The following is a 22,003-nucleotide window of genomic DNA, read 5'->3' on the forward strand; positions in this document are numbered from 1 at the left end:
CAAAACTTATATACCCCTTGGTTGCTCAAGGTGTTGTATTTGGCCATTTCACATCCATGACCCAAAGAAAGCAAAGAGTGTGGCGGCTCCTTATAATCCAGCTTCTTCCACTGAGAAAGAGTAAACATCAGCAGCCCCTCCTGAATGTCACAGTGGGGACCAGGCCTATATCTAAGACTCTGGCTTTTATAAGATGAGTCCTTGAGGCTTTCAGGCCCACTCATGTCATAGAAACTTGAAAGGCATTAAATCATAATCCTAAATAATGGTGAACCAAACAGGAGGTATTTACAAAGCCATATCACCTTTCCTAGTAGTTCAAGGGCAATTAACTTGAGTCCAGGAATTTCTCTCTAGGGAGCCTGTGATTTCCTGAAATTATCTGCAATAGTCTGTTTGAAAGTATTTTTTCTAGGAGCCTGCCACTTTCATCAGATTTCCTAATGAGTTTATGATATCTAAAAGGTTAATTATTCTGGATGTGAGCTTCTTGGGCCCAGGGACCCGGTCTCGCTCTGTCTCACAAGCAAGTGGCATAGGGACCTTGTACAAAGTTTAGTGAATGATGGTCAAATGAATGGACAAGCAGAATCACTTGAGGCCCTCCCTTCTCATCAACTGAGTTGTTCTGGAATTGCTTAAGCATGAAGATTTTTCTTCACGTGAAGTAGAATGCTTCTACTTCTATTGTCATATATGAAAATTGCTGAAACTTGAAGATTTCCAGTATCAGTGCACAACTCCCCATTTCTCACTCTATGTGAGACCTGTTTACCTTTCTGAAAGGTTCTATTGCTGCTCAGATGATACTTTGTTCCTGTGTTCCCATCAACTCTGCATACCTGACTTGGCTCAGAGAGGCAGGAAGAAGGCATGTGCTATCCAGACTGCCACCAATCAAGAGAGACTCAAATTTTGAGGAAGTCATGGCTCTAACAGATTGAACTTTCTTACCTCAAAAACTTGGACTTTCAGTCAGACGTCTGTTTTCAGTCTTAAGTCCCATTTATACATTAGTGTCAAGTATGGGAGAATGTAATTTAACATACTCATTGTGTATGAGTGTAAGGTTACTGGAAGAATCAATCTACATGGATGTTGATGTGGCACGAGTAGGTGTTTGGACTGAGTGTGGTCTGGCCAAACCTTAATCTCTTTGTTCGGCATTTGAGTCTATGGTTGGGGGTGCTGGGGCTGAGTGTGTAATGGTGGCATCCAGTGCTTGGGGGGGTCTGCGGCTTGGACACGTTTGGTGGGGGAGGGTGGGGCCTGGTTATACTGTGGGCAGGTTTTGTCCCTTCGCGTGCCAGTGTGCTCTGATGCTCCTTGTGAAAGGAAGGCCTTTACAGAACTGTGCTTGGCACTGGTGAGTGACCGCCTTTCCCAGGGACCTCCAGCCTGGCTGCATGGCCGCCATATCTGATTGGGAAACAAGGGGTGCTGAAGGAACTCTGCCCTTGGCCAACTTACGTCATCTTCTGTGAGCACAGCGCCTCAGTGAGGCATTGGCAGGACCGTACTTTTGGCTGTTGACCAAAAAAGTGTGGAAACTGTGAATGACAGGGTTGAGAAGCTGGTAGGATAAAGAGGAGTGGACACAGACACAAGAACATTTAACGTCCAAGAGCTGACATGGGGTCTGTCAGTGTCCTGCATAGCAAAGCGGCTTCCATTGCAATCTCTCTGTTCAGACACATGGGCAGATAGACCCCGTCAGAATTTCTAGATCCTTAGGATTCCCTTCAGGAGTCTTCCTCTCAAGTCTCCTGGGAACTTCTTGTCCATTAAGATTTTATATGCTGAATCTTTTTCATTGGTTTGCTTTCAGGGAGAGGTTGGGTACACTATAGATGAGAAGATGCAGGTAGATAAAAGTAATTACTTAAACATATATGGGGCAAGACTTACAGGTTTGGAGGCCCAGATTAAGATGCAGAGGAGCATGTGAGGTTGATGATTATATTTCGGGGAGAGTTAATTGATGGAAGGTGAAGGCAGACAAAGAACCGCTGCTTACTGCCTTCTTGAATCCCAATCAGGAATTATGATTAAAGTCTCAGCGAGACAACAGAGGGCTGATGAATTGGTGTCTTTTTTTTTTTTTTTTTCTTTTTTGCCGTCATTCACACTTGATTGACTTCAACCTTTCAAGTGCAAAAGTCTCTCTTTTCCATTATTATTCATAGCCATCTGAGTTTTTCTAATTAAAGTGTATGAAAACAATTACTGATCCGTCGTACTGAGTCTGTTAGAGGGGATGTCTGCCTTACTGTAATGCGTATAAAGAGCCCACAGTTTTCTATAATGATGTGCAGCTGAGGTGTTAGATAATTTTATTCTTTTTTACTCTGTAGGGCTTTTTTTTATTTCTCATGATTCATTTTTCATAATTCCTAAAGATCCCAGGAAAGGACTGATCATGCAGCTACAACTGAGAAAGGTGGTGGTGGGGAGTCTTTTTTTCCTTTCCCTTTCTCCCCATCTTGCCCCCAACCTCGTGCTCCCCCTTGGTTGAGGACTATAAATTAATCGGTGACCTTTCACTTCTTGGATTCCCGCTGGACTCCCCAACCACACTGGTCAGAAATGCTTTCTATTAAAAAGAAAATAGATGGAATGAGTTTGGCAATCTCTGCTCCATTCCTAACGATTCATCAACAGCTAGCCTTAACCAGCTGCTGGCAAGCTTTGTGTGAGGGTGCAATGTCTGTGCAAGAGGGGTTCTGTGTCACTCACGTGCACCTACCATGCACCTGCTGTTCATAAACAGGGGGCTCCTCAGAGTCCTTCTCCACAGTGCCTGTTGCTTAATTTTTGCACCTTTGGGCATCTGGGTTGCTGAGATTATCCTAACACCCTGAAACGTAAGGGGGAGTTACCTTTTTGGTATTTATGGGGACAGCTGTCCGAGTTTCCCCTTGAGGAGGAACCTACCACTGATGATTCTAGTGAATGCATCAGCAGTGATTTTGAACAAGGCCAGAATCCTCAAACCATTAAAAATAGTAAAATTTATTTTAAATATTTAATTTTGAACAGTAATCTAGATGTTCCGGTCTTTGCAATAGCAAGAGAAGATACTATCTCAGTGGTATGTTTGATGAGGAAACAATGTCTCCACGTGGGCTGGGTGCCTTGTAGAAAGGCTAGTGGTGACTAGCCTACGTTTCTGTTCCTGTTACCTCGGGGTCAATTTATGTCTCAGGCTGCATTCAAACGGGACGATTTCTGATTGATCTGGGCATATCCTCAACTACCTTGCTGTCCTGTAGCAGGCAAAGGGGCACTGCTTCTTTTTAAATGAGGAGGCTTTTAGCCTTATGTTGCATACTGAGGACTTCTTATCATATTAATGGAAGGCAAATGATAATGTTTTTGGACAAGTTTCCGGCCAGATGGCAGGACAGCCTGGAGAAATAAATCCCTAAAATCTGACCTTAAATTGTAGCTCTTTTGACCCAGGTTGCTAATATTGGGCAGCAATAGCCGTGGCCAAGGTGGGGCTGCCCTGTTGTAGGAGGCAGGACACCCTCTGGGCTACCACACAGGTGGAAGTTCCCTCCAATGCTGTGTACCTCAGGCAGAGACCCTGGGAGAAATCTTGACTGAAGTGAGTCATAAGAAATGCTCATTTGCACTTGATCTCAGTTTATAAAGGGTTACACAATGTTGTTTCCTAGAAAATCTGCCAGTGTGTCTGCATGTCCTTAGCTTTCCCTTTGTTCTCCTCTCTTCTTCTTACCCTTTCTCTCGCTCATTCCCCTCCTCTTCTTGCCTGAATACATTTTGAAAATAGTACTACAATGCTCCCTGCTTCAAGATTACAGTGTACTTTACTAGGTATGATTTAATTAGGGCCCTTATTATGTTTTCAGCAGCTTAAGGTGGGCCTTTCAACTTATCTACCTAATTGGTTGCACAAGAAGTTTCACAGCCCATGACAAAACATTGTCAGTGATCAAAGTCAAAATTCTGCATAAAGGAAAAATATTAATAATAAGATTATTCTTCAAGTGTGCACTGCTAATTATGTCCAGAATGTAACCGTAGAAACACTTTTGACTGATGTGAGCTTTGTCTAATAAACATGAATCTTCAGTGAGCTATGGAAAGTGACACCTCCAGCCTTAACACTGGTGAAGGCTAATTTTGCTTATTAAATAATTTCTACACATTTTCCTATTTGGATCTCTTTCCTCTCCTTTTGACTTGCCTCATGTCTCTGCCGCTTGCTCTTCAGGTGACCACCCCTGAGATGGTGATGCCCAGCAGCATGTTCCTCCCAGCGGCTGTTCCAGATCGAGACGGGAGCTCCAGTGTGGAGGAGGCGGGAAAGCAACCTGGTTAGTGTCATACTCTTGACCTTGGGAAGAGAAACAGAACGTTCATAGGGCAAGAGTGCTGCAGATTCCTTACTGTACTCCTAAGCTGGATGTACCTTTTCAAGGGACGAGGGGCGCTGTTGTCAGCACTGGATACTCGGGCTCTTAGTGGGTATCTGTTGCTCTTCATGTGGTTTGAAGTGAGAAAAGCTCAGGTGAGAACCAGTGAGGTTCTGGTGGACACATGTCCCCTTAGACTGTACAGTGAGGAAGTTAATGACCAGAGACTCAGTCAGTACACTCATAACTTACCATCTTAAGCCATTACATATTCCCTCTCTGAGGACTTAAACATGAGGGACTTGTGGAGCACACAGGTGATCTCAGGGCACTGGATTAGGTATCTTTCTAGGCGCTGTATCTGCACAGAACTCTTCTCTGAGACTTCCAGGACTGTCTCATAGGAGGCAGCAGAAAGGAGCATTTGGAAGGGACGATGTTGTAGATATAGATGCTGGTGGTGCCCTGGGGTGAGTCCTCGATGGGTGGGACCTCTGTTTTTGAGTTTCTCCTTCATCACTGACATCTTGTCAGCAGCTAAGACCTAAGTTGGGAAGAGCTCTGCCCCACCTTCTCCCTTGTGATGTCTCCATACTAGGCAGTATACCACTGACCTGAAAAAGGGTCAGAATATTTATGGGTGTGATGATCTCATTGTAGAAAAAAATTTTAATGTATTTTATTTTCATAATTGGCCACTTGAACATTCATTGCTTATTGAATAGAGAGGACAGTCAGAAGTCACACTGTAACAGGAAATTTAATGCCGAAGAAATATATCCAAAATTTGTTACAACGGACAGCAGTCCTTACAAATGCCCCACATCTTAGCAGGGCACTAAATCACATATTCTACAGTTTAGATCCATGTAAAAGGGGTATCCTTTAATTTCTTGAGAAACTGAAACGAATATTGTTTAAAAGACAGACTTGTGTGATGGTATAGGCCTACTAAGAGTTGAGACTCTCTGTATTTCCTCTTCTTCCTGTGTATCTGCTCATATAGCATGTGCTCTCTGGGTGGGTGGGGCTCCATGGAGAGTGTGTGTCTGCAGGTTGGGTATTTCCCTCATCATCAGATTCTGTGATCACGAGGCCCTGTTAGGTAGGCAGCTCGAAGCCCTCTTTATCATTGGGCTTGATTTCTATTTTCTTTACAGAAACCTCAGAGGATCTGGGAAAGAACATCTTACCCTCTGTGAGCACAGAACACAGTGGAGATTTGAAACCTTCTCCTGTGGACTCGGGCTCTGTGAGAGAAGACTCAGGCTTCCTGTGCTGGAAGAAGGGGTGCAACCAGGTTTTCAAAACTTCCGCCACCCTCCAGACACACTTCAACGAGGTTCACGCCAAGAGGCCTCAGCTGCCAGTGTCAGATCGCCATGTGTACAAGTACCGCTGCAACCAGTGCAGTCTGGCTTTCAAGACGGTGGAGAAGCTGCAGCTCCACTCTCAGTACCACGTGATCAGAGCTGCCACCATGTGCTGTCTTTGCCAGCGTAGCTTCCGAACTTTCCAGGCTCTGAAAAAACACCTTGAGACAAGCCACCTGGAGTTGAGTGAGGCTGACATCCAGCAGCTTTATGGTGGCCTTCTGGCCAACGGGGACCTCCTGGCAATGGGGGACCCCACCCTGGCCGAGGACCACACCATAATCGTGGAGGAAGACAAGGAGGAAGAGAGTGACTTGGAGGATAAACAGAGCCCGACGGGCAGTGACTCTGGGTCGGTACAAGAGGACTCGGGCTCAGAGCCAAAGAGAGCCCTACCTTTCCGCAAAGGCCCCAACTTCACCATGGAAAAATTCCTGGACCCTTCTCGCCCTTACAAGTGCACCGTCTGCAAGGAATCTTTCACTCAAAAGAACATCCTGCTCGTGCACTACAATTCTGTCTCCCACCTACACAAGTTAAAGAGAGCCCTTCAAGAGTCGGCCACCGGTCAGCCAGAACCCACCAGCAGCCCTGACAACAAACCTTTTAAGTGCAACACTTGCAATGTGGCCTACAGCCAGAGTTCCACCCTGGAGATCCATATGCGCTCTGTGCTGCATCAGACCAAGGCCCGGGCAGCCAAGCTGGAGGCGGCAAGCAGCAGCAGCAATGGCACTGGGGGCAGCAGCACAGCCCCCTTGAGCTCCTCCACCCCGAGTCCTGTGAGCACCAGTGGCAGTAACACCTTTACCACCACCAACCCGAGCAGTGCTGGCATCGCTGCGAGCTCCAGCTTATTGAGTCAAGTGCCCGCTGAAAGTGTAGGAATGCCACCCCTGGGGAATCCCATCAGTGCCAACATTGTGTCCCCTGCAGAGCCCAAGGAAGCCAACCGGAAGAAGCTGGCAGACATGATTGCATCCAGGCAGCAGCAGCAGCAGCAGCAACAACAACAACAAGCACAGACACTGGCCCAGGCCCAGGCCCAAGTTCAAGCTCACCTGCAGCAGGAGCTGCAGCAGCAGGCAGCTCTGATCCAGTCCCAGCTGTTCAACCCCACCCTTCTGCCTCACTTCCCCATGACCACCGAGACCCTGCTCCAGCTGCAGCAACAGCAGCATCTTCTCTTCCCCTTCTACATCCCCAGTGCCGAATTCCAGCTCAACCCGGAGGTGAGCTTGCCGGTGACCAGTGGGGCTCTAACGCTGACTGGGACGGGCCCAGGCCTGCTGGAAGACCTGAAGGCCCAGGTTCAGATCCCGCAGCAGGGCCACCAGCAGATGCTGCAGCAGCAGCAGCAGAGCCAGCTCCCTCTGCCCCAGAGTCACCCTGCTCTCCTACAGCCCAGCCAGCACGCTGAAAAGAAAAACAAATTGGTCATCAAAGAGAAGGAGAAAGAAAGCCAGAGAGAGAGGGATGGTGCCGAGGGGGGAGAGATCAACTCGGGACCAAAGGAATCACTGCCCGATGCTTTGAAGGCCAAAGAGAAGAAAGAACTGGCCCCAGGGGTTAGTTCTGAGCCCTCCATGCTCCCTCCACGCATTGCCTCGGATGCCAGAGGGAATGCTACCAAGGCCTTGCTGGAGAACTTTGGTTTTGAGCTGGTCATCCAGTACAACGAGAACAAGCAGAAGGTGCAGAAGAAGAATGGGAAGATGGAGCAGGGCGAGAACCCAGAGAAGCTCGAGTGTGACTCCTGCGGCAAGCTGTTTTCTAACATCTTGATTTTAAAGAGTCATCAAGAGCACGTTCATCAAAATTACTTTCCATTTAAACAGCTAGAGAGATTTGCCAAACAGTACCGTGAGCACTACGACAAGCTGTACCCCCTGAGGCCTCAGACCCCCGAGCCACCGCCCCCGCCTCCACCCCCGCCTCCACCCCCACTGCCGGCAGCGCCGCCCCAGCCAGCATCCACCCCGGCCATCCCCACGTCAGCCCCACCCATCACTTCACCTACGATTGCCCCAGCCCAGCCGTCCGTGCCACTCACCCAGCTCTCCATGCCCATGGAGCTGCCCATCTTCTCGCCACTCATGATGCAGACGATGCCGCTGCAGACATTGCCGGCTCAGCTGCCCCCTCAGCTTGGACCCGTGGAGCCTCTGCCCGCGGACCTGGCCCAGCTGTACCAGCATCAGCTCAATCCAAGTCTGCTCCAGCAGCAGAATAAGCGGCCTCGTACGAGGATCACGGATGACCAGCTCCGAGTCCTGCGGCAGTATTTTGACATTAACAACTCCCCCAGTGAAGAGCAGATCAAAGAGATGGCAGACAAGTCTGGGTTGCCCCAGAAAGTGATCAAGCACTGGTTCAGAAACACACTCTTCAAAGAGCGGCAGCGGAACAAGGACTCCCCTTACAACTTCAGCAATCCTCCCATCACCAGCCTGGAGGAGCTCAAGATTGACTCTCGGCCCCCTTCGCCAGAACCTCAGAAGCAGGAGTACTGGGGGAGCAAGAGGTCTTCGAGAACAAGGTTTACCGACTATCAGCTGAGGGTCCTGCAGGACTTCTTTGATGCCAACGCTTACCCAAAGGACGATGAATTTGAGCAACTCTCTAATTTACTGAACCTTCCAACCCGAGTCATAGTGGTCTGGTTTCAAAACGCTCGACAGAAGGCCAGGAAAAATTATGAGAATCAGGGAGAGGGCAAAGATGGAGAGCGGCGTGAGCTTACAAACGATAGGTATATTCGAACGAGCAACTTGAACTACCAGTGCAAGAAGTGCAGCCTGGTGTTCCAGCGCATCTTCGATCTCATCAAGCACCAGAAGAAGCTGTGTTACAAGGATGAGGACGAGGAAGGGCAGGATGACAGCCAGAATGAGGACTCCATGGATGCCATGGAAATCCTGACACCCACCAGTTCCTCCTGTAGCACCCCAATGCCCTCCCAGGCTTACAGCACCCCAGCACCTGCAGCCAGTACAGCATCCTCTGCGTTCTTGCAGCTTCCATCAGAGGCTGATGAGCTGGCCACCTTCAGTGCAAAACCAGAGGTGAGTGATGAAAAACCAAAGCAGGCTGAACCTCCCAGTGCACAGCCGAACCAAACCCAAGATAAGCAAGGACAACCAAAGGCAGAGCTGCAGCAGCAAGACCAGCCCGAGCAGAAGATGAGCACTGCCCAGCAGAAGCTCCCACAGCTGACGTCCCCCGCGCCGGTACCGACGCAGCCTCCTCCACAAGCGCCCCCACCTCAGTGCCCCTTGCCCCAGTCAAGCCCCAGCCCCTCCCAGCTCTCCCACCTGCCCCTCAAGCCCCTCCATACGTCAACTCCTCAGCCGCTGGCCAACCTACCTCCTCAGCTAATCCCCTACCAGTGTGATCAGTGCAAGTTGGCCTTCCCATCATTTGAGCACTGGCAGGAGCATCAGCAGCTTCACTTCCTGAGTGCACAGAACCAGTTCATCCACCCCCAGTTCTTGGACAGGTCACTGGATATGCCTTTTATGCTGTTTGACCCTAGTAACCCACTGCTGGCAAGCCAGCTGCTCTCTGGGGCCATACCTCAGATTCCCGCAAGCTCAGCCACTTCCCCTTCAACTCCCACCTCCACGATGAACACTCTGAAGAGGAAGCTGGAGGAAAAGGCCAGTGCAAGCCCTGGAGAAAACGACAGTGGGACGGGGGGAGAAGAACCTCAGAGAGACAAGCGTCTGAGGACAACTATCACGCCAGAACAGCTAGAAATTCTCTACCAAAAGTATCTCTTGGACTCCAATCCAACTCGAAAGATGTTGGATCACATCGCGCATGAGGTGGGCTTGAAGAAACGTGTAGTCCAAGTCTGGTTTCAGAACACCCGGGCCCGGGAAAGGAAAGGACAGTTCCGGGCGGTGGGCCCAGCGCAGGCCCATAGGAGGTGCCCTTTCTGCAGAGCACTCTTCAAAGCCAAGACGGCCCTGGAAGCTCATATCCGGTCCCGTCATTGGCATGAAGCCAAGAGAGCTGGCTACAACCTAACTCTGTCTGCAATGCTCTTAGACTGTGATGGGGGACTGCAGATGAAGGGAGATATTTTTGATGGAACTAGCTTTTCCCACCTACCCCCAAGCAGTAGTGATGGCCAAGGTGTTCCCCTCTCACCTGTGAGCAAAACCATGGAGTTGTCTCCCAGGACTCTTCTGAGCCCTTCTTCCATCAAGGTGGAAGGCATGGAAGATTTTGAAAGCCCCTCCATGTCCTCAGTTAATCTAAACTTTGACCAGACTAAGCTGGACAACGATGACTGTTCCTCAGTCAACACAGCGATCACAGATACCACTACTGGAGACGAGGGCAATGCAGATAACGATAGTGCAACGGGAATAGCAACTGAAACCAAATCCTCTTCTGCGCCCAGTGAAGGGTTGACCAAAGCGGCCATGATGGCAATGTCTGAGTATGAAGATCGGTTGTCATCTGGCCTGGTCAGCCCAGCTCCCAGCTTTTATAGCAAGGAATATGACAATGAAGGTACCGTGGACTACAGTGAAACCTCAAGCCTTGCAGACCCCTGCTCTCCAAGCCCTGGTGTGAGTGGGTCAGCAGGCAAATCTGGAGACAGTGGGGATCGGCCCGGGCAGAAACGTTTTCGCACTCAAATGACCAATCTGCAGCTGAAGGTCCTCAAGTCATGCTTCAATGACTACCGGACACCCACCATGCTGGAGTGTGAAGTCCTGGGCAATGACATTGGACTGCCAAAGAGAGTTGTTCAGGTCTGGTTCCAGAATGCCCGGGCAAAAGAAAAGAAGTCCAAGTTAAGCATGGCCAAGCATTTTGGTATAAACCAAACGAGTTACGAGGGACCCAAAACAGAGTGCACTTTGTGTGGCATCAAGTACAGTGCTCGGCTGTCTGTACGTGACCATATCTTTTCCCAACAGCATATCTCCAAAGTTAAAGACACCATTGGAAGCCAGCTAGACAAGGAGAAAGAATACTTTGACCCAGCCACTGTACGTCAGCTGATGGCTCAACAAGAGCTGGACCGGATTAAAAAGGCCAATGAGGTCCTTGGACTGGCAGCTCAGCAGCAAGGGATGTTCGACAACGCCCCTCTGCAGGCTCTCAACCTTCCTACAGCATACCCGGCGCTCCAGGGCATTCCTCCTGTGTTGCTCCCTGGCCTCAACAGCCCCTCCCTGCCAGGCTTCACTCCATCCAACACAGGTGGGTTCTGCTCTCAATGATTCTCCCAGTAGTAAAGAGCCACCACACAAAACCTGAGTGCTGGGCAGGTGGGAGGCTCCACATTCCTAGTTCTCTAACTGCAACAGAATTTCAGGTCCCTTCCACTGAGTCTCCCTAGAGCTGTGATGTACATGACCCTTCCACTTCTAAGAATGGGGACCCTGGAGTTGGAATGATCTCCTGAAACCATACTCCTGCCTGGTGTTCAGCACAGACCAGGGTGTATGCTGTGGGCATGAACTGGAGGGTTCTGGTGTACTAGATCCTGGGGTGTTTTGAGACAGCAGTTTCCATTATGGACCCTTCCATTCAGTTTTTGTGGAAATGCAGATCGCATCTAGAAATCTATTGAAAATATAAAACATTTGAACATCCTAGCTAATTCTGGGTTGTGCCCTCTGGAAACAGATTCAAGAGAATTTAAATAAACTGTTTGCTGTCCCCTGAGGTCCCGCCTCCTGTTTCAGAGACCTGCTCTGGCAGGAGAGATGCTACCAGGAAGTAGCTCTCACAAGGTGGAGGCTTACTTCTGGGGTTCCCTTTCAGTCAGAAACACAGTGGTGTGTTACTTTGGGGTTTTGGCTGCACCATGTGGCATGTGGGATCGTACTTCCCTGTCTAGGGACTGAACCCACACGCCCTGCAGTGGAAGCATGGAGTCTTAACCACTGGACCGCCCTCTAGTTTCTAATTGGACTACCTCTATACTGGAATGCACTGACCAGGAACTTGAATCGGGCAACGTGGTTCTGAATTACGATGTGTTTTATAGTTGTCTAAACTGAAAATGTTTATTTTTAGGGGTGTTCAATCACCTCTTCATTTCCTTCTGCCCATTTCCCTTTCTAATGCAGAGTCACATACTTGGTACTCATTTTTCTACCTCATAGGGAGTTCCACAGTTCTTCCTGTGTGCCTCTCTTATTCCTCCTCCTCCTCATTCCTCACCTGTCTTCTCTGGATCCAGCTGTCTTTCCTAAACAGGACCCTCACCTCTAGGATCCTGTGAGGCTTAGCATGAGTTAGTAAGTCCCCCACAGCCTGTATTGACCAGTGCACATTCACCAAAGCAGAGACCCTCAGTGTGCCTCCTTCAGAATGTCCCAGTTCCCAGGGGCTCTAGTGGTTCAGCTGCTTCCCAGAGCGGCCCTGCTTTCTGGTTGAATTAAATACAAGTTTATAATTTTGGCAGTGGTTTTACAGGACATGAAGCTACCTCATTCCTGATCCCACTTTCTTATCCTAAGAGAAGAAAGCATTCAGATGTAGAAGTTGCTGCTTACCTGTGTTGACAAGTAGTGTCACAGGATGATAAGAGTCAGCTAGATAGAGTCGGCAGGAAACAGGCGATGGGAAGTGGCTGAGTACTGAACTACTCCCGCAGCCTGGGACCTTGGCAGAGGGGCTTGGGAAGGCCCAACATTTCATAGTAATGAGAAAGAATTAGAATGTCTGATCTGTTCCCCTTGTTTTACAGATGAGAAAACTGAGGCCCAGAGAGGTCAAGACCATTCAGCAAGCTAGGGCAGGAGCCAGAGCTCCCGCCCAGGCCTCCAGGCTCCCAGTGCTATGTACTGTACTCCTTCCACAGCACCCAGTAGGAGACAGTCAGTCAACGGGTATATGCTTAGTGCTCCTCAGGTTCTGATCACTTACAGTGGACTCCAGGTAGGAAGATATGCTCTTAATCATTCAAGGCAGCCAGGCATGCCCCAGTTACCACCACCGACTGAACCACAGCTCCCAGGAGTACTGCATCTGGAATTAGGAAAGAAAGGAGTATGTCAGGCCCAATGGTAAGCTCCTTCCATGACCTTCCATTTCCTCCCCACACCCAAGCATCACATGGCAGATGTGTCCACACCGAGTCAGGAGTGGACTCAGCCACTCCAGGAGTGCGTGACTCAGCCTCAGGGGGGTGAAGTGGCTTGTTTGGTTCTGACCTTACAGATGAGAAAAGCCACAGGATTATTTTGAGAATGTGCTGAGCTACTTTACTGAGTGAACATGCCTAGTGCAGAGCCTGGTAAATAGCAGAGGTTCAGTACATGTTCCTTAAAATTGACTCTCTTTTGTCCTATCACTTCTTCTCTGGGAGCCTGATGCCATAGGGACGGGGCCATCAGGAGGCATTTCTTCTCTGCCGTGCTGAGCACCTGGCTCTGGCTGCAGCTCCAACCTAAAACCTAGAGCAAGTGTGTTGCCTCGAAGTAGACAGAGCCATGTCCCAAGTGTAGAATTCATTATCTGGTCTGTCCCTGCCTTATTTGTGCTACCTTAATTAACTAACCTTTACTGGGTTTTTCTAGTGAGACACATCTTCTCCTCTGATTTTGGTCCCTTAACTGCATTCAGGAAACTGGATGACTTAATCTCAGCTGTCCCTTTCTGTAATTTTAGAAGTGTCAGTTAATGATGTCATGTGATGCTGAGGGAAGCATCCTCCTCGCTATCCTGAAGTTAATGCATGTTTTTTCTGCGTGGTAACTGGAGGCAACCTTGTTCTCCTCACCTGAAATTTGAGGGTTTTTAATGCAGTGTGATAGCCCAGGGAACTGTATACCACTGGAGCCAGAAATCAACATTGTCTTCACCTGGGTCTGGCCTTCGGGAATGTTTACTCTCATGAAAACAGTGACTTCTTTGGAACCCCCCGCCCCAACTTTCTTGCTGAAGGTGGTCCAGATGAAGAGAAGGGATGCCTGCTGCCTAGTGTCTGGGATGTGGTCAGTGCTGTCCTCCAGCACTTCGCTAGTCTACATGAACCAGCAGCAGCCTTCCATCACCCTGGAACAGAAGAGTCAAACCAGGAGATGACTAAGGGTCAGGGAGGATGGCAATCTCTGGGCCCGATGAAGGCTTTGCAGGTGTGGTAGTTTAGGCCTGAGTGTGACTGAGAATGCAGCTCTACCCTACATGGGCCTAGTGCCATGGCCTGCCACCCATAAGCAGTGGAGCCTAGGTTGTGATGTGTCAGGAACTGCTGGTGCCAGCACTTTGGGCTGTTCCATTTCTGACATTGCTTTTCCCTCATTCTATGTCTGGTTTCCAAACCTTCCTGTCAACCAGGTAGGGGCAGGAGAAGAAAAGGCTCATTTTTCCATTGGACTCCAGAGTCCTACTCCTAGATGGTCATATTTTTCAACAGATTTGTTAAAGCAGGCCAGCTGAGTCAAAGCAGTGGCTCTGTTTACCTTGAATGGATGGATGGTTTTCATTTCTTCCCCTCCCTCCTCCTCTCTCTGCCTCCTAACATGTCCATTCAGTGGCAGCAGTGGAGGTCACAGAGGCACATGTGTAGAGCCTGTTGTGTTTATTCATGTGGTCTTGGTGCCTAACTGGGTTCCTTGCTTTTGTTCTCTTCTCCATACTGTACATACTGTATCACTTCTACAGGGATTTTGTTGAATGCCATTGGTTCAAATGGGTCCCAGCTGGCAACAGCTAGTCTGAGGGCCTCCAGACTAATTGCCTTGGGTAGAGTGAATGGAAAGGCTTCCCTGGTGGCTCAGTCATAAAGAATCTGCCTGCCAATGTAGGAGACGCAGGTTCGATCTCTGGGTCTGGAAGATCCCCTGGATAAGGAAATGGCAACCCAATCCAGTATTCTGGCCTGGGAAATCCCATGAACAAAGGAACTTGGTGGGCTACAGTCCATGGGGTTGCAAAGAATCGGACACAACTTAGCAACTAAACAACAGAGCGAATGGTAGCTGGGAGCGTGGCAAAGAAAATATGACCCAGTGGGTTGGGTATGGCACAAGGGGCAGGAAGGTGTTAGGAGTTGTTTAGCTGATAGGGACAGTATGGGAGCTGACCCAGGGTGGGGTCTGGTTTAAAATACAAGTTGGCCAACCCGGGGCCTGGTAAGAAAGCTCTGCTGAAAACGTTAAATCAACAGAGAGGATCCTTTAAGTTCAAGCTCTGAGCTCTTAGACCCTGTGCCAGTGACACAGATGAAACCTCCTGAGCAAAACCTCCCAAGCTTCAGCCTCGCCACCCAGACTGACATATGACTTCTGTCTCCATTCCTTTCAGCTTTAACGTCTCCTAAACCGAACTTGATGGGTCTGCCCAGCACAACAGTTCCTTCCCCTGGCCTCCCCACATCTGGATTACCAAATAAACCGTCCTCAGCATCGCTGAGCTCCCCGACCCCAGCACAAGCCACCATGGCGATGGCCCCTCAGCCAGCCCCCCAACCCCAGCAGCAGCAGCCACAGGTGCAGCCACCGCCGCCAGCAGCCCAGCCACCACCTGCACCACAGCTCCCGCCGCAGCAGCAGCCACAGCAGCGCAAGGACAAAGACGGTGAGAAGGTCAAGGAGAAGGAGAAGGCACACAAAGGGAAAGGGGAACCCCTGCCTGTCCCCAAGAAGGAGAAAGGAGAGGCCCCCACGGCGGCCGCAGCCACACTCTCAGCGCCACTGCCCGCCATGGAGTATGCGGTGGACCCCGCGCAGCTGCAGGCCCTGCAGGCGGCCTTGACTTCAGACCCCACGGCATTGCTCACGAGCCAGTTCCTCCCTTACTTTGTACCAGGCTTCTCTCCTTACTACGCCCCCCAGATCCCCGGCGCCCTGCAGAGCGGGTACCTGCAGCCGATGTATGGCATGGAAGGCCTGTTCCCCTACAGCCCTGCGCTATCGCAGGCCCTGATGGGGCTGTCCCCGGGCTCCCTGCTGCAGCAGTACCAGCAATACCAGCAGAGTCTGCAGGAGGCCCTCCAGCAGCAGCAGCAACGGCAACTACAGCAGCAGCAGCAAAAAGTGCAGCAGCAGCAGCCCAAAGCAAGCCAAACCCCAGTCCCCCCGGGGGCTGCTTCCCCAGACAAAGACCCTGCCAAAGAATCCCCCAAACCAGAAGAGCAGAAAAACGCACCCCGTGAGGTGTCCCCCCTCCTGCCGAAACCCCCCGAAGAGCCAGAAGCAGAAAGCAAAAGTGCGGACTCCCTCTACGACCCCTTCATTGTTCCAAAGGTGCAGTACAAGTTGGTCTGCCGCAAGTGCCAGGCGGGCTTCGGTGACGAGGAGGCGGCGAGGAGCCACCTGAAGTCCCTCTGCTTCTTCGGCCAGTCTGTGGTGAACCTGCAAGAGATGGTGCTTCACGTCCCCACGGGCGGCGGCGGCGGTGGCAGCGGCGGCGGCGGCGGTGGCGGCTCGTACCACTGCCTGGCGTGCGAGAGCGCGCTGTGTGGGGAGGAAGCTCTGAGTCAACATCTCGAGTCGGCCTTGCACAAACACAGAACAATCACGAGAGCAGCAAGAAACGCCAAAGAGCACCCTAGTTTATTACCTCACTCTGCCTGCTTCCCCGATCCTAGCACCGCATCTACCTCGCAGTCTGCCGCTCACTCAAACGACAGCCCCCCTCCCCCGTCGGCCGCCGCCCCCTCCTCGTCCTCCGCTTCCCCCCACGCCTCCAGGAAGTCTTGGCCGCAAGTGGTCTCCCGGGCTTCGGCCGCGAAGCCCCCTTCTTTTCCTCCTCTCTCCTCATCTTCAACGGTTACCTCAAGTTCATGCAGCACCTCAGGGGTTCAGCCCTCGATGCCAACAGACGACTATTCGGAGGAGTCTGACACGGATCTCAGCCAAAAGTCCGACGGACCGGCGAGCCCGGTGGAGGGTCCCAAAGACCCCAGCTGCCCCAAGGACAGTGGTCTGACCAGTGTAGGAACGGACACCTTCAGATTGTAAGCTTTGAAGATGAACAATATACACAAATGAATTTAAATAAAAAAAAATAACAAACCAATTTCAAAAATAGACTAACTGCAATTCCAAAGCTTCTAACCAAAAAAAAAAAAAAAAAAAAGGAAAAAAAAGAAAAAGCGTGGGTTGTTTTCCCATATACCTATCTATGCCGGTGATTTTACATTGTTGTCTTTTCTTTTTCTCTTTTAATATTAAAAAGAAAAAAACCCTTAACCCTGTTACATTGTGTCCTTTTGAAGGTACTATTGGTCTGGGAAACAGAAGTCCACAGGGCCTCCCTATGTCTTTGGAGCTTAAACCCCTTGTATATTTGCCCCTTTCCAATAAACGCCCCACGTCGATAGCACAGAGGAGCCCGGCATGCACTGTATGGGAAAGCAGTCCACCTGGTTACAGTTTTAAAAAATTTCTTGCTATCTTAGCATTCAGATACCAATGGCTTGCTAAAAGAAAAAAGAAATGTAATGTCTTTTTATTCTCAGGTCAATCGCTCACACTTTGTTCTGTTTTCAGAATCATTGTTTTATATATATTATTTTTTGTTTTTTTGTTTTTTCTTTTTTGGTTTGTTTTTATTTTCGTTCCAGAAAAGATTTTTTGTTTTGTTAATTTAAAAACGGGCAGAAAGTATTTGAGAAAAACAATGTGAACTGCTTTAGCTTTCTGGGGATTTTAAGGATAGCTTTTCTGCTGAAGCCAATTTCAAGGGGAAAAGTTAAGCACTCCCACTTTCAGAGAAAAAAAAAAAAAACCCACACAGAGTGTTGAGGACTTGTAGCTTAAAAAAAAATAAGTTTTAAAAACTGACTTTCTGTATTTATGATAGATATGACCATTTTCGGTGTTGAGTAGATTGTTGCATTGGAAATGAAGCAGTATGGTAGATTTAAAAGGAAAAAAAAAAAACCCTTTTGTGTACATTTAGCTTTTTGTATGGTCCAGCTGACAGCTCCTCATTTGATGTTGTCTTGTTCATTCCTAGCAGATAGATTGCAATCCGTTGATTCGCCTAAGCTTTTCTCCCCTTTGCCCCTTAATTCCACTTACTCTTTCCTCCTCCCACCCTATAATCTCCCATTTAAGGTAGCTGCCTTCATTTCTTAGAAGGTAGCTGCAGAATTATTTTATAAAACTAAAGAAAGAATTTCAAAGGGTTCTAGGGGTCATTAGGATCCTCACAGATTATTTTTGGTTGGGGAGTTGAAACTTTTTAAAGGCATATAATTCTAGTTATCTACGTCTGTTAGCCTTGTACATTTAGTTTTTATTTATCCTTCTTTTGGTTTTTCTTTTCACCCGATTTTCCCCCTCCTTGTTTGGTAGATGCTTCAAATATTCTTTTCCTAAACTAAAGCATTCGTTTCGGTTTGTGTAATTGGGCTGTGTGCTTTTCTTTTCTAAAAAAGTTTTTGGTTAGGGGTTTGGTTTCTGTGTTTTTGTTTTGTTTTCTTTCCTCTCTCAGAAAAAGAAATTTCATGCTTTAAATAAAATCCAAAGACACACCCTTTCACTGCTGAGGCAGAAAAAAGGGAAAGGGTTCTTGTTACTTGAGAATTTGTTTCTGATTTAAACAAACAAGACTTAGTTTAATAAAAGAAAGAGTAAAACAAAAGATTCCCAGGTTGTTATGTGCTTCTTCTGCAAGCAGAGAGGCAACTGTTAATGAAATTCCATATACCAAAAGACACATTTTTCACTTCAAAGTTTTGTCCTTGTGTTAGGCAGTCTGAGCGGTGAGTGATCCAGAGCGCAGCCAACAAAGAAGCAGATAGCACTTGTACGTACAGAGAGCAAAAAAGGAACCGTGTGTGAGGCACTTGTGTTTATGTTAATATCCATATTCCTGTAACACGCAACACAACGCAACATACACCCTTTCTCATCTTACAAAAAAAAGCGGTCTGAACTTTGAAAGGAAAACTTTGTGCTGCTATAACGTAGATTTTGGAGACAAATAGATGCTTTGCTGTTTCACTTTCATAGCCAAACATCAACCGAAAGAATCTCCCCTTACCCCGAAAGTTGAAGTCCTTCTCCCTTTCATTCTCTTCCTTATGTTTCAAAAGGGAACTTTGAAGACTGTGAATGCAGGTTCCATCTGGTCACCTTTTGGGCTTCTTTCCCCAGTGCAGAAGCCACTCATCGACTTTGCAAAAAGACTGGAGCATTCCAAGATCTGAAAATGGATTTCTTTTTTTCTCTTTTTCTTTTTTAGCCGGGACTATTTTATTTTTATGAATTTGTTTTTAGTTTAATGAAAGAGTAGATTCTGAACTGTTGTATATATTTCTAACTAGGCTGATTGATGCACAGTGCAAATTCCTTTTTTAATTTTTTAAGTAGAAATACTAAAGAATACCATCTAACTATTCATACCAGTATCCAGTTGTAGCATAAGGTGTCAAAAACAAGTACGCAAAATATTTGCTGTTTTAGCAAGCTGTTTCTTTTGACAAGAATTCTTGTATTTCTCCCTGTGTTTGAGATGAACATTTTTAAATTTTGAAGTTGTACAGTTTTGTTTTCCATTATTTTATCTTGTTTGTAACTCTATGAAATATATATATATTTTTTGCCATTTAACTGTTGTATGTTACTCTGTGTCTGTATCATATAGAAAAAAAAATTGTTTTTGTTTTTGGTTCTCTATGTGATACCAATTAACAATTTAATACTAGCTTTACCTATCAAATTCTGCTAGGTCTTTTCTGAAAACTTTGTTTTTAAAAATGATAACTGCTTGGTAATAGTGCAATTTCTACCCCTTTTCCTCCCCCCCTCAACTTTAAGTTCATTTCCTTGTAATTTTGCCACCTTCTCCCCAATGGCTTTTTTTTTTTTTTGTCTTTTTTTTTGAGCTACTATGCCATCCTCCCTCTGTGAGGCAGAGTGACTGTCAGTGTTTTGGTATGCCATGCCTCGACTTGTGGGTGTGTTTGGCAACAGCAAGGTGGTTGGGTAGAGTGGCTAAGCCTGCTTCCACCCACCAGTGTTCCCCAGAGGGGTTATGTGAGTGTTTTAGCCTGGAGTGGGTTGCATGCTTAATGCTTTTCTCTACAACTGTACCACCCACGTGTATGTTCATTCAGAAAGAAAAAATAATAATTCTCCACATTAACCCAGAAGTAGCAAAGCAGTCAGTGATGGTAAAGCTTAGAGGTCAGACATGAGCTAGTTGATGTTTGTGGGCTGACATCCACCATGGCTGTGACCAGAATCATTTACAAAGCATGAATTCACTACAATGCTCAACTGTTTAGACTGGTCTCACTCAGAGAATTTACTCCTGTAGGTAGCTGAATAGGAGATCTCAACTCACTTTTAAAATTAGTTCTTCATCTCCATTAACACTTCATATTTTGGTTGGTTGGTTTTTTTCTGACTTTCCACAGTGTGGGTTGGTGCTGGGCACTGTTCAGTCACAGCACCAAATGCGCCCACAGAATGGGAGTTATTTCTTCCATCCTCGAAAAAGAAACTTAAGAAGGAAACACACACACACGGAAAAGTTTAATCTAGGAAGTTTTTTTTTTTAATTAAAAACTATTTAAAGATATGAATGTGGCCAAAGTTTTACACAATTGAAAATAAAGTAAAACAGACGGCATGTGTTTAAACCTGAGTTTATCAGGCATGGCAGGAAGTTGCAGGAGAGAGAGGCAGTGACCCAAGCCAGTGCACTTGATGTTCATGGACATATATTTTTTTTAAATAATAAATTAAATTAAAACATTTTAAATAGAAGCATAAATTGAGTTGGTTGGTTGTTGGCGCTGAGATACTGCCCACTGTGAAACAAAGCTTTGACTAGTTTTTTTGTTTATTTACTTCCTTCGGGGGGGAGGGGGGCAAGTTTGGGTAGGAAAGAAAGCATACATGAACGTGACCCTGAGGTGAAGAGGTATATGAGCAGCCTTTGCAATGTACAAAAAAACAAAAATCAAAAAAAAAAAAACAAACAAAAAAATAGAGCAAGTGAAACCAAAAATGATGTTCTTGGTGTTTTTCTATAATGTAGTCTTGTTAGCTTTTTTGTTACTGTAACAATGCTGATCTCGAACTGTACCAAAATACATGGAGACTAACAGAACCACATGGAACTTTCAAACTGAAAAAAATTTGTCACAAAAACTTTGTTGTCATAGTTAAGTTGATTGTAGATGGTAATTGAATATACTCCTTTGAAAATATTTCATCAAGTATGTTTCCTGCTCATTGTGATACATTAAAAAAAATATGAGCAAAAGTTCTTGTCTCTGTCACCAGATTTTGTGTGTGAGAGAGAGGTGGATGGCTGATCCTGAGGTTGTGTGAGCAAGGACACTTACTCCAGGGGACACAGCTCTTTGATATTTCTAGGTGTCCTTGTCTCTCCTGGCACTTATGAAGGTGAAGGAAGTGTTGGTGATGGAGCTGACTGACTAGCTTATTTCCTTGAGAAGGGTAAGCCTGCCAGCTTGGATGATATTTGGCCCCAGAGAGTTCTAATAGCATTGATACTTTTAATTCACATGTTTATATGCAAATTTTAGGTACCTGGGACAACAACAAGCAAGGAAGTTTTGCTGACAGCGAGGAAAGAGGTAAGATTAACTTCTCTGAAATGGGAATTGGATCCACTGTTTACAACGCAAGGATACAAAAAGTGAGTTGAATTAAATGAATGACTGACTACATTTACCTTTCCTAGCAAAGGGCTTTTAAACTCTGTTAGAGTAGAATTTGAAATAAGAACAGTCTTCAAAACAGCAATAGCACTAGTAATTCCTATATATAAGAGGAAATTTCATCCTCTTATCAAAAACCCTCCCTTCCAGCAGAAAAGGTGTGAAATTCATTAATAAGGACTACATCCAAGATCAGACCCAAAGGCTCTTCCACCCATCTCTAATTTATAGCCAAAGCCCATAAATAATTTACGGAACTCCAGCAGTGGGCCTGGATGGCACTGCAAAAGAGCTGTCTTCTTGCAAGTTTTGCACCATCTGTCCTCAGCCAACAAGGGTTTTTTTGCTACACCAGGAGTTGAACTATGAAACCTGCTTCTATTGGCTCAGACAGCCATTGTCTACCAAGTCTTTTTTCTTAGTTCCTACCACAGGCATTCAAGAAGCATCAGTGACCCTATTAACTCAACATCTCAAAGAATCCTACAGTGGGTACAGGCATCACTAGAAGCTGGTTCCCTCACTGGTAGCTGGAGCCTCTGTGCTAAGCAGGTAGTGTCACTGTCCCTAAGGAAACCCTGCTTTTTCTCCAGGCACTGTACTTTCTCCTGGGTGTTCCTGCA

The 22,003-nt window shown here is 47.2% G+C and overlaps 1 protein-coding gene and 1 long non-coding RNA gene across 6 annotated transcripts in view; one reads left to right on the plus strand and one right to left on the minus strand.

Moving 5' to 3' along the window:
• Positions 1-20,959, plus strand: part of ZFHX3 (zinc finger homeobox 3) — a 255,495-nt gene extending 234,536 nt beyond the window's left edge. For all 5 annotated transcript variants that reach the window (XM_070770839.1, XM_070770840.1, XM_070770841.1 and 2 more), the window contains 3 exons: positions 4,241-4,343; positions 5,543-10,978; positions 15,038-20,959. In XM_070770839.1, coding sequence (XP_070626940.1) covers positions 4,241-4,343; positions 5,543-10,978; positions 15,038-16,695 — 7,197 coding nt within the window. In that variant the 3' untranslated portion in view covers positions 16,696-20,959. The remainder of the gene's footprint in view (positions 1-4,240; positions 4,344-5,542; positions 10,979-15,037) is intronic.
• The window catches only part of LOC139177092 (uncharacterized), a 167,220-nt gene continuing 156,193 nt past the window's right edge, over positions 10,977-22,003 (minus strand). The window contains exon 4 of the long non-coding RNA XR_011561515.1: positions 10,977-12,757. This is a non-coding gene — a long non-coding RNA (uncharacterized lncRNA). The remainder of the gene's footprint in view (positions 12,758-22,003) is intronic.

The sequence above is a fragment of the Bos indicus genome, chromosome 18 (assembly GCF_029378745.1).
Source record: "Bos indicus isolate NIAB-ARS_2022 breed Sahiwal x Tharparkar chromosome 18, NIAB-ARS_B.indTharparkar_mat_pri_1.0, whole genome shotgun sequence".
NCBI lineage: Eukaryota > Metazoa > Chordata > Mammalia > Artiodactyla > Bovidae > Bos > Bos indicus.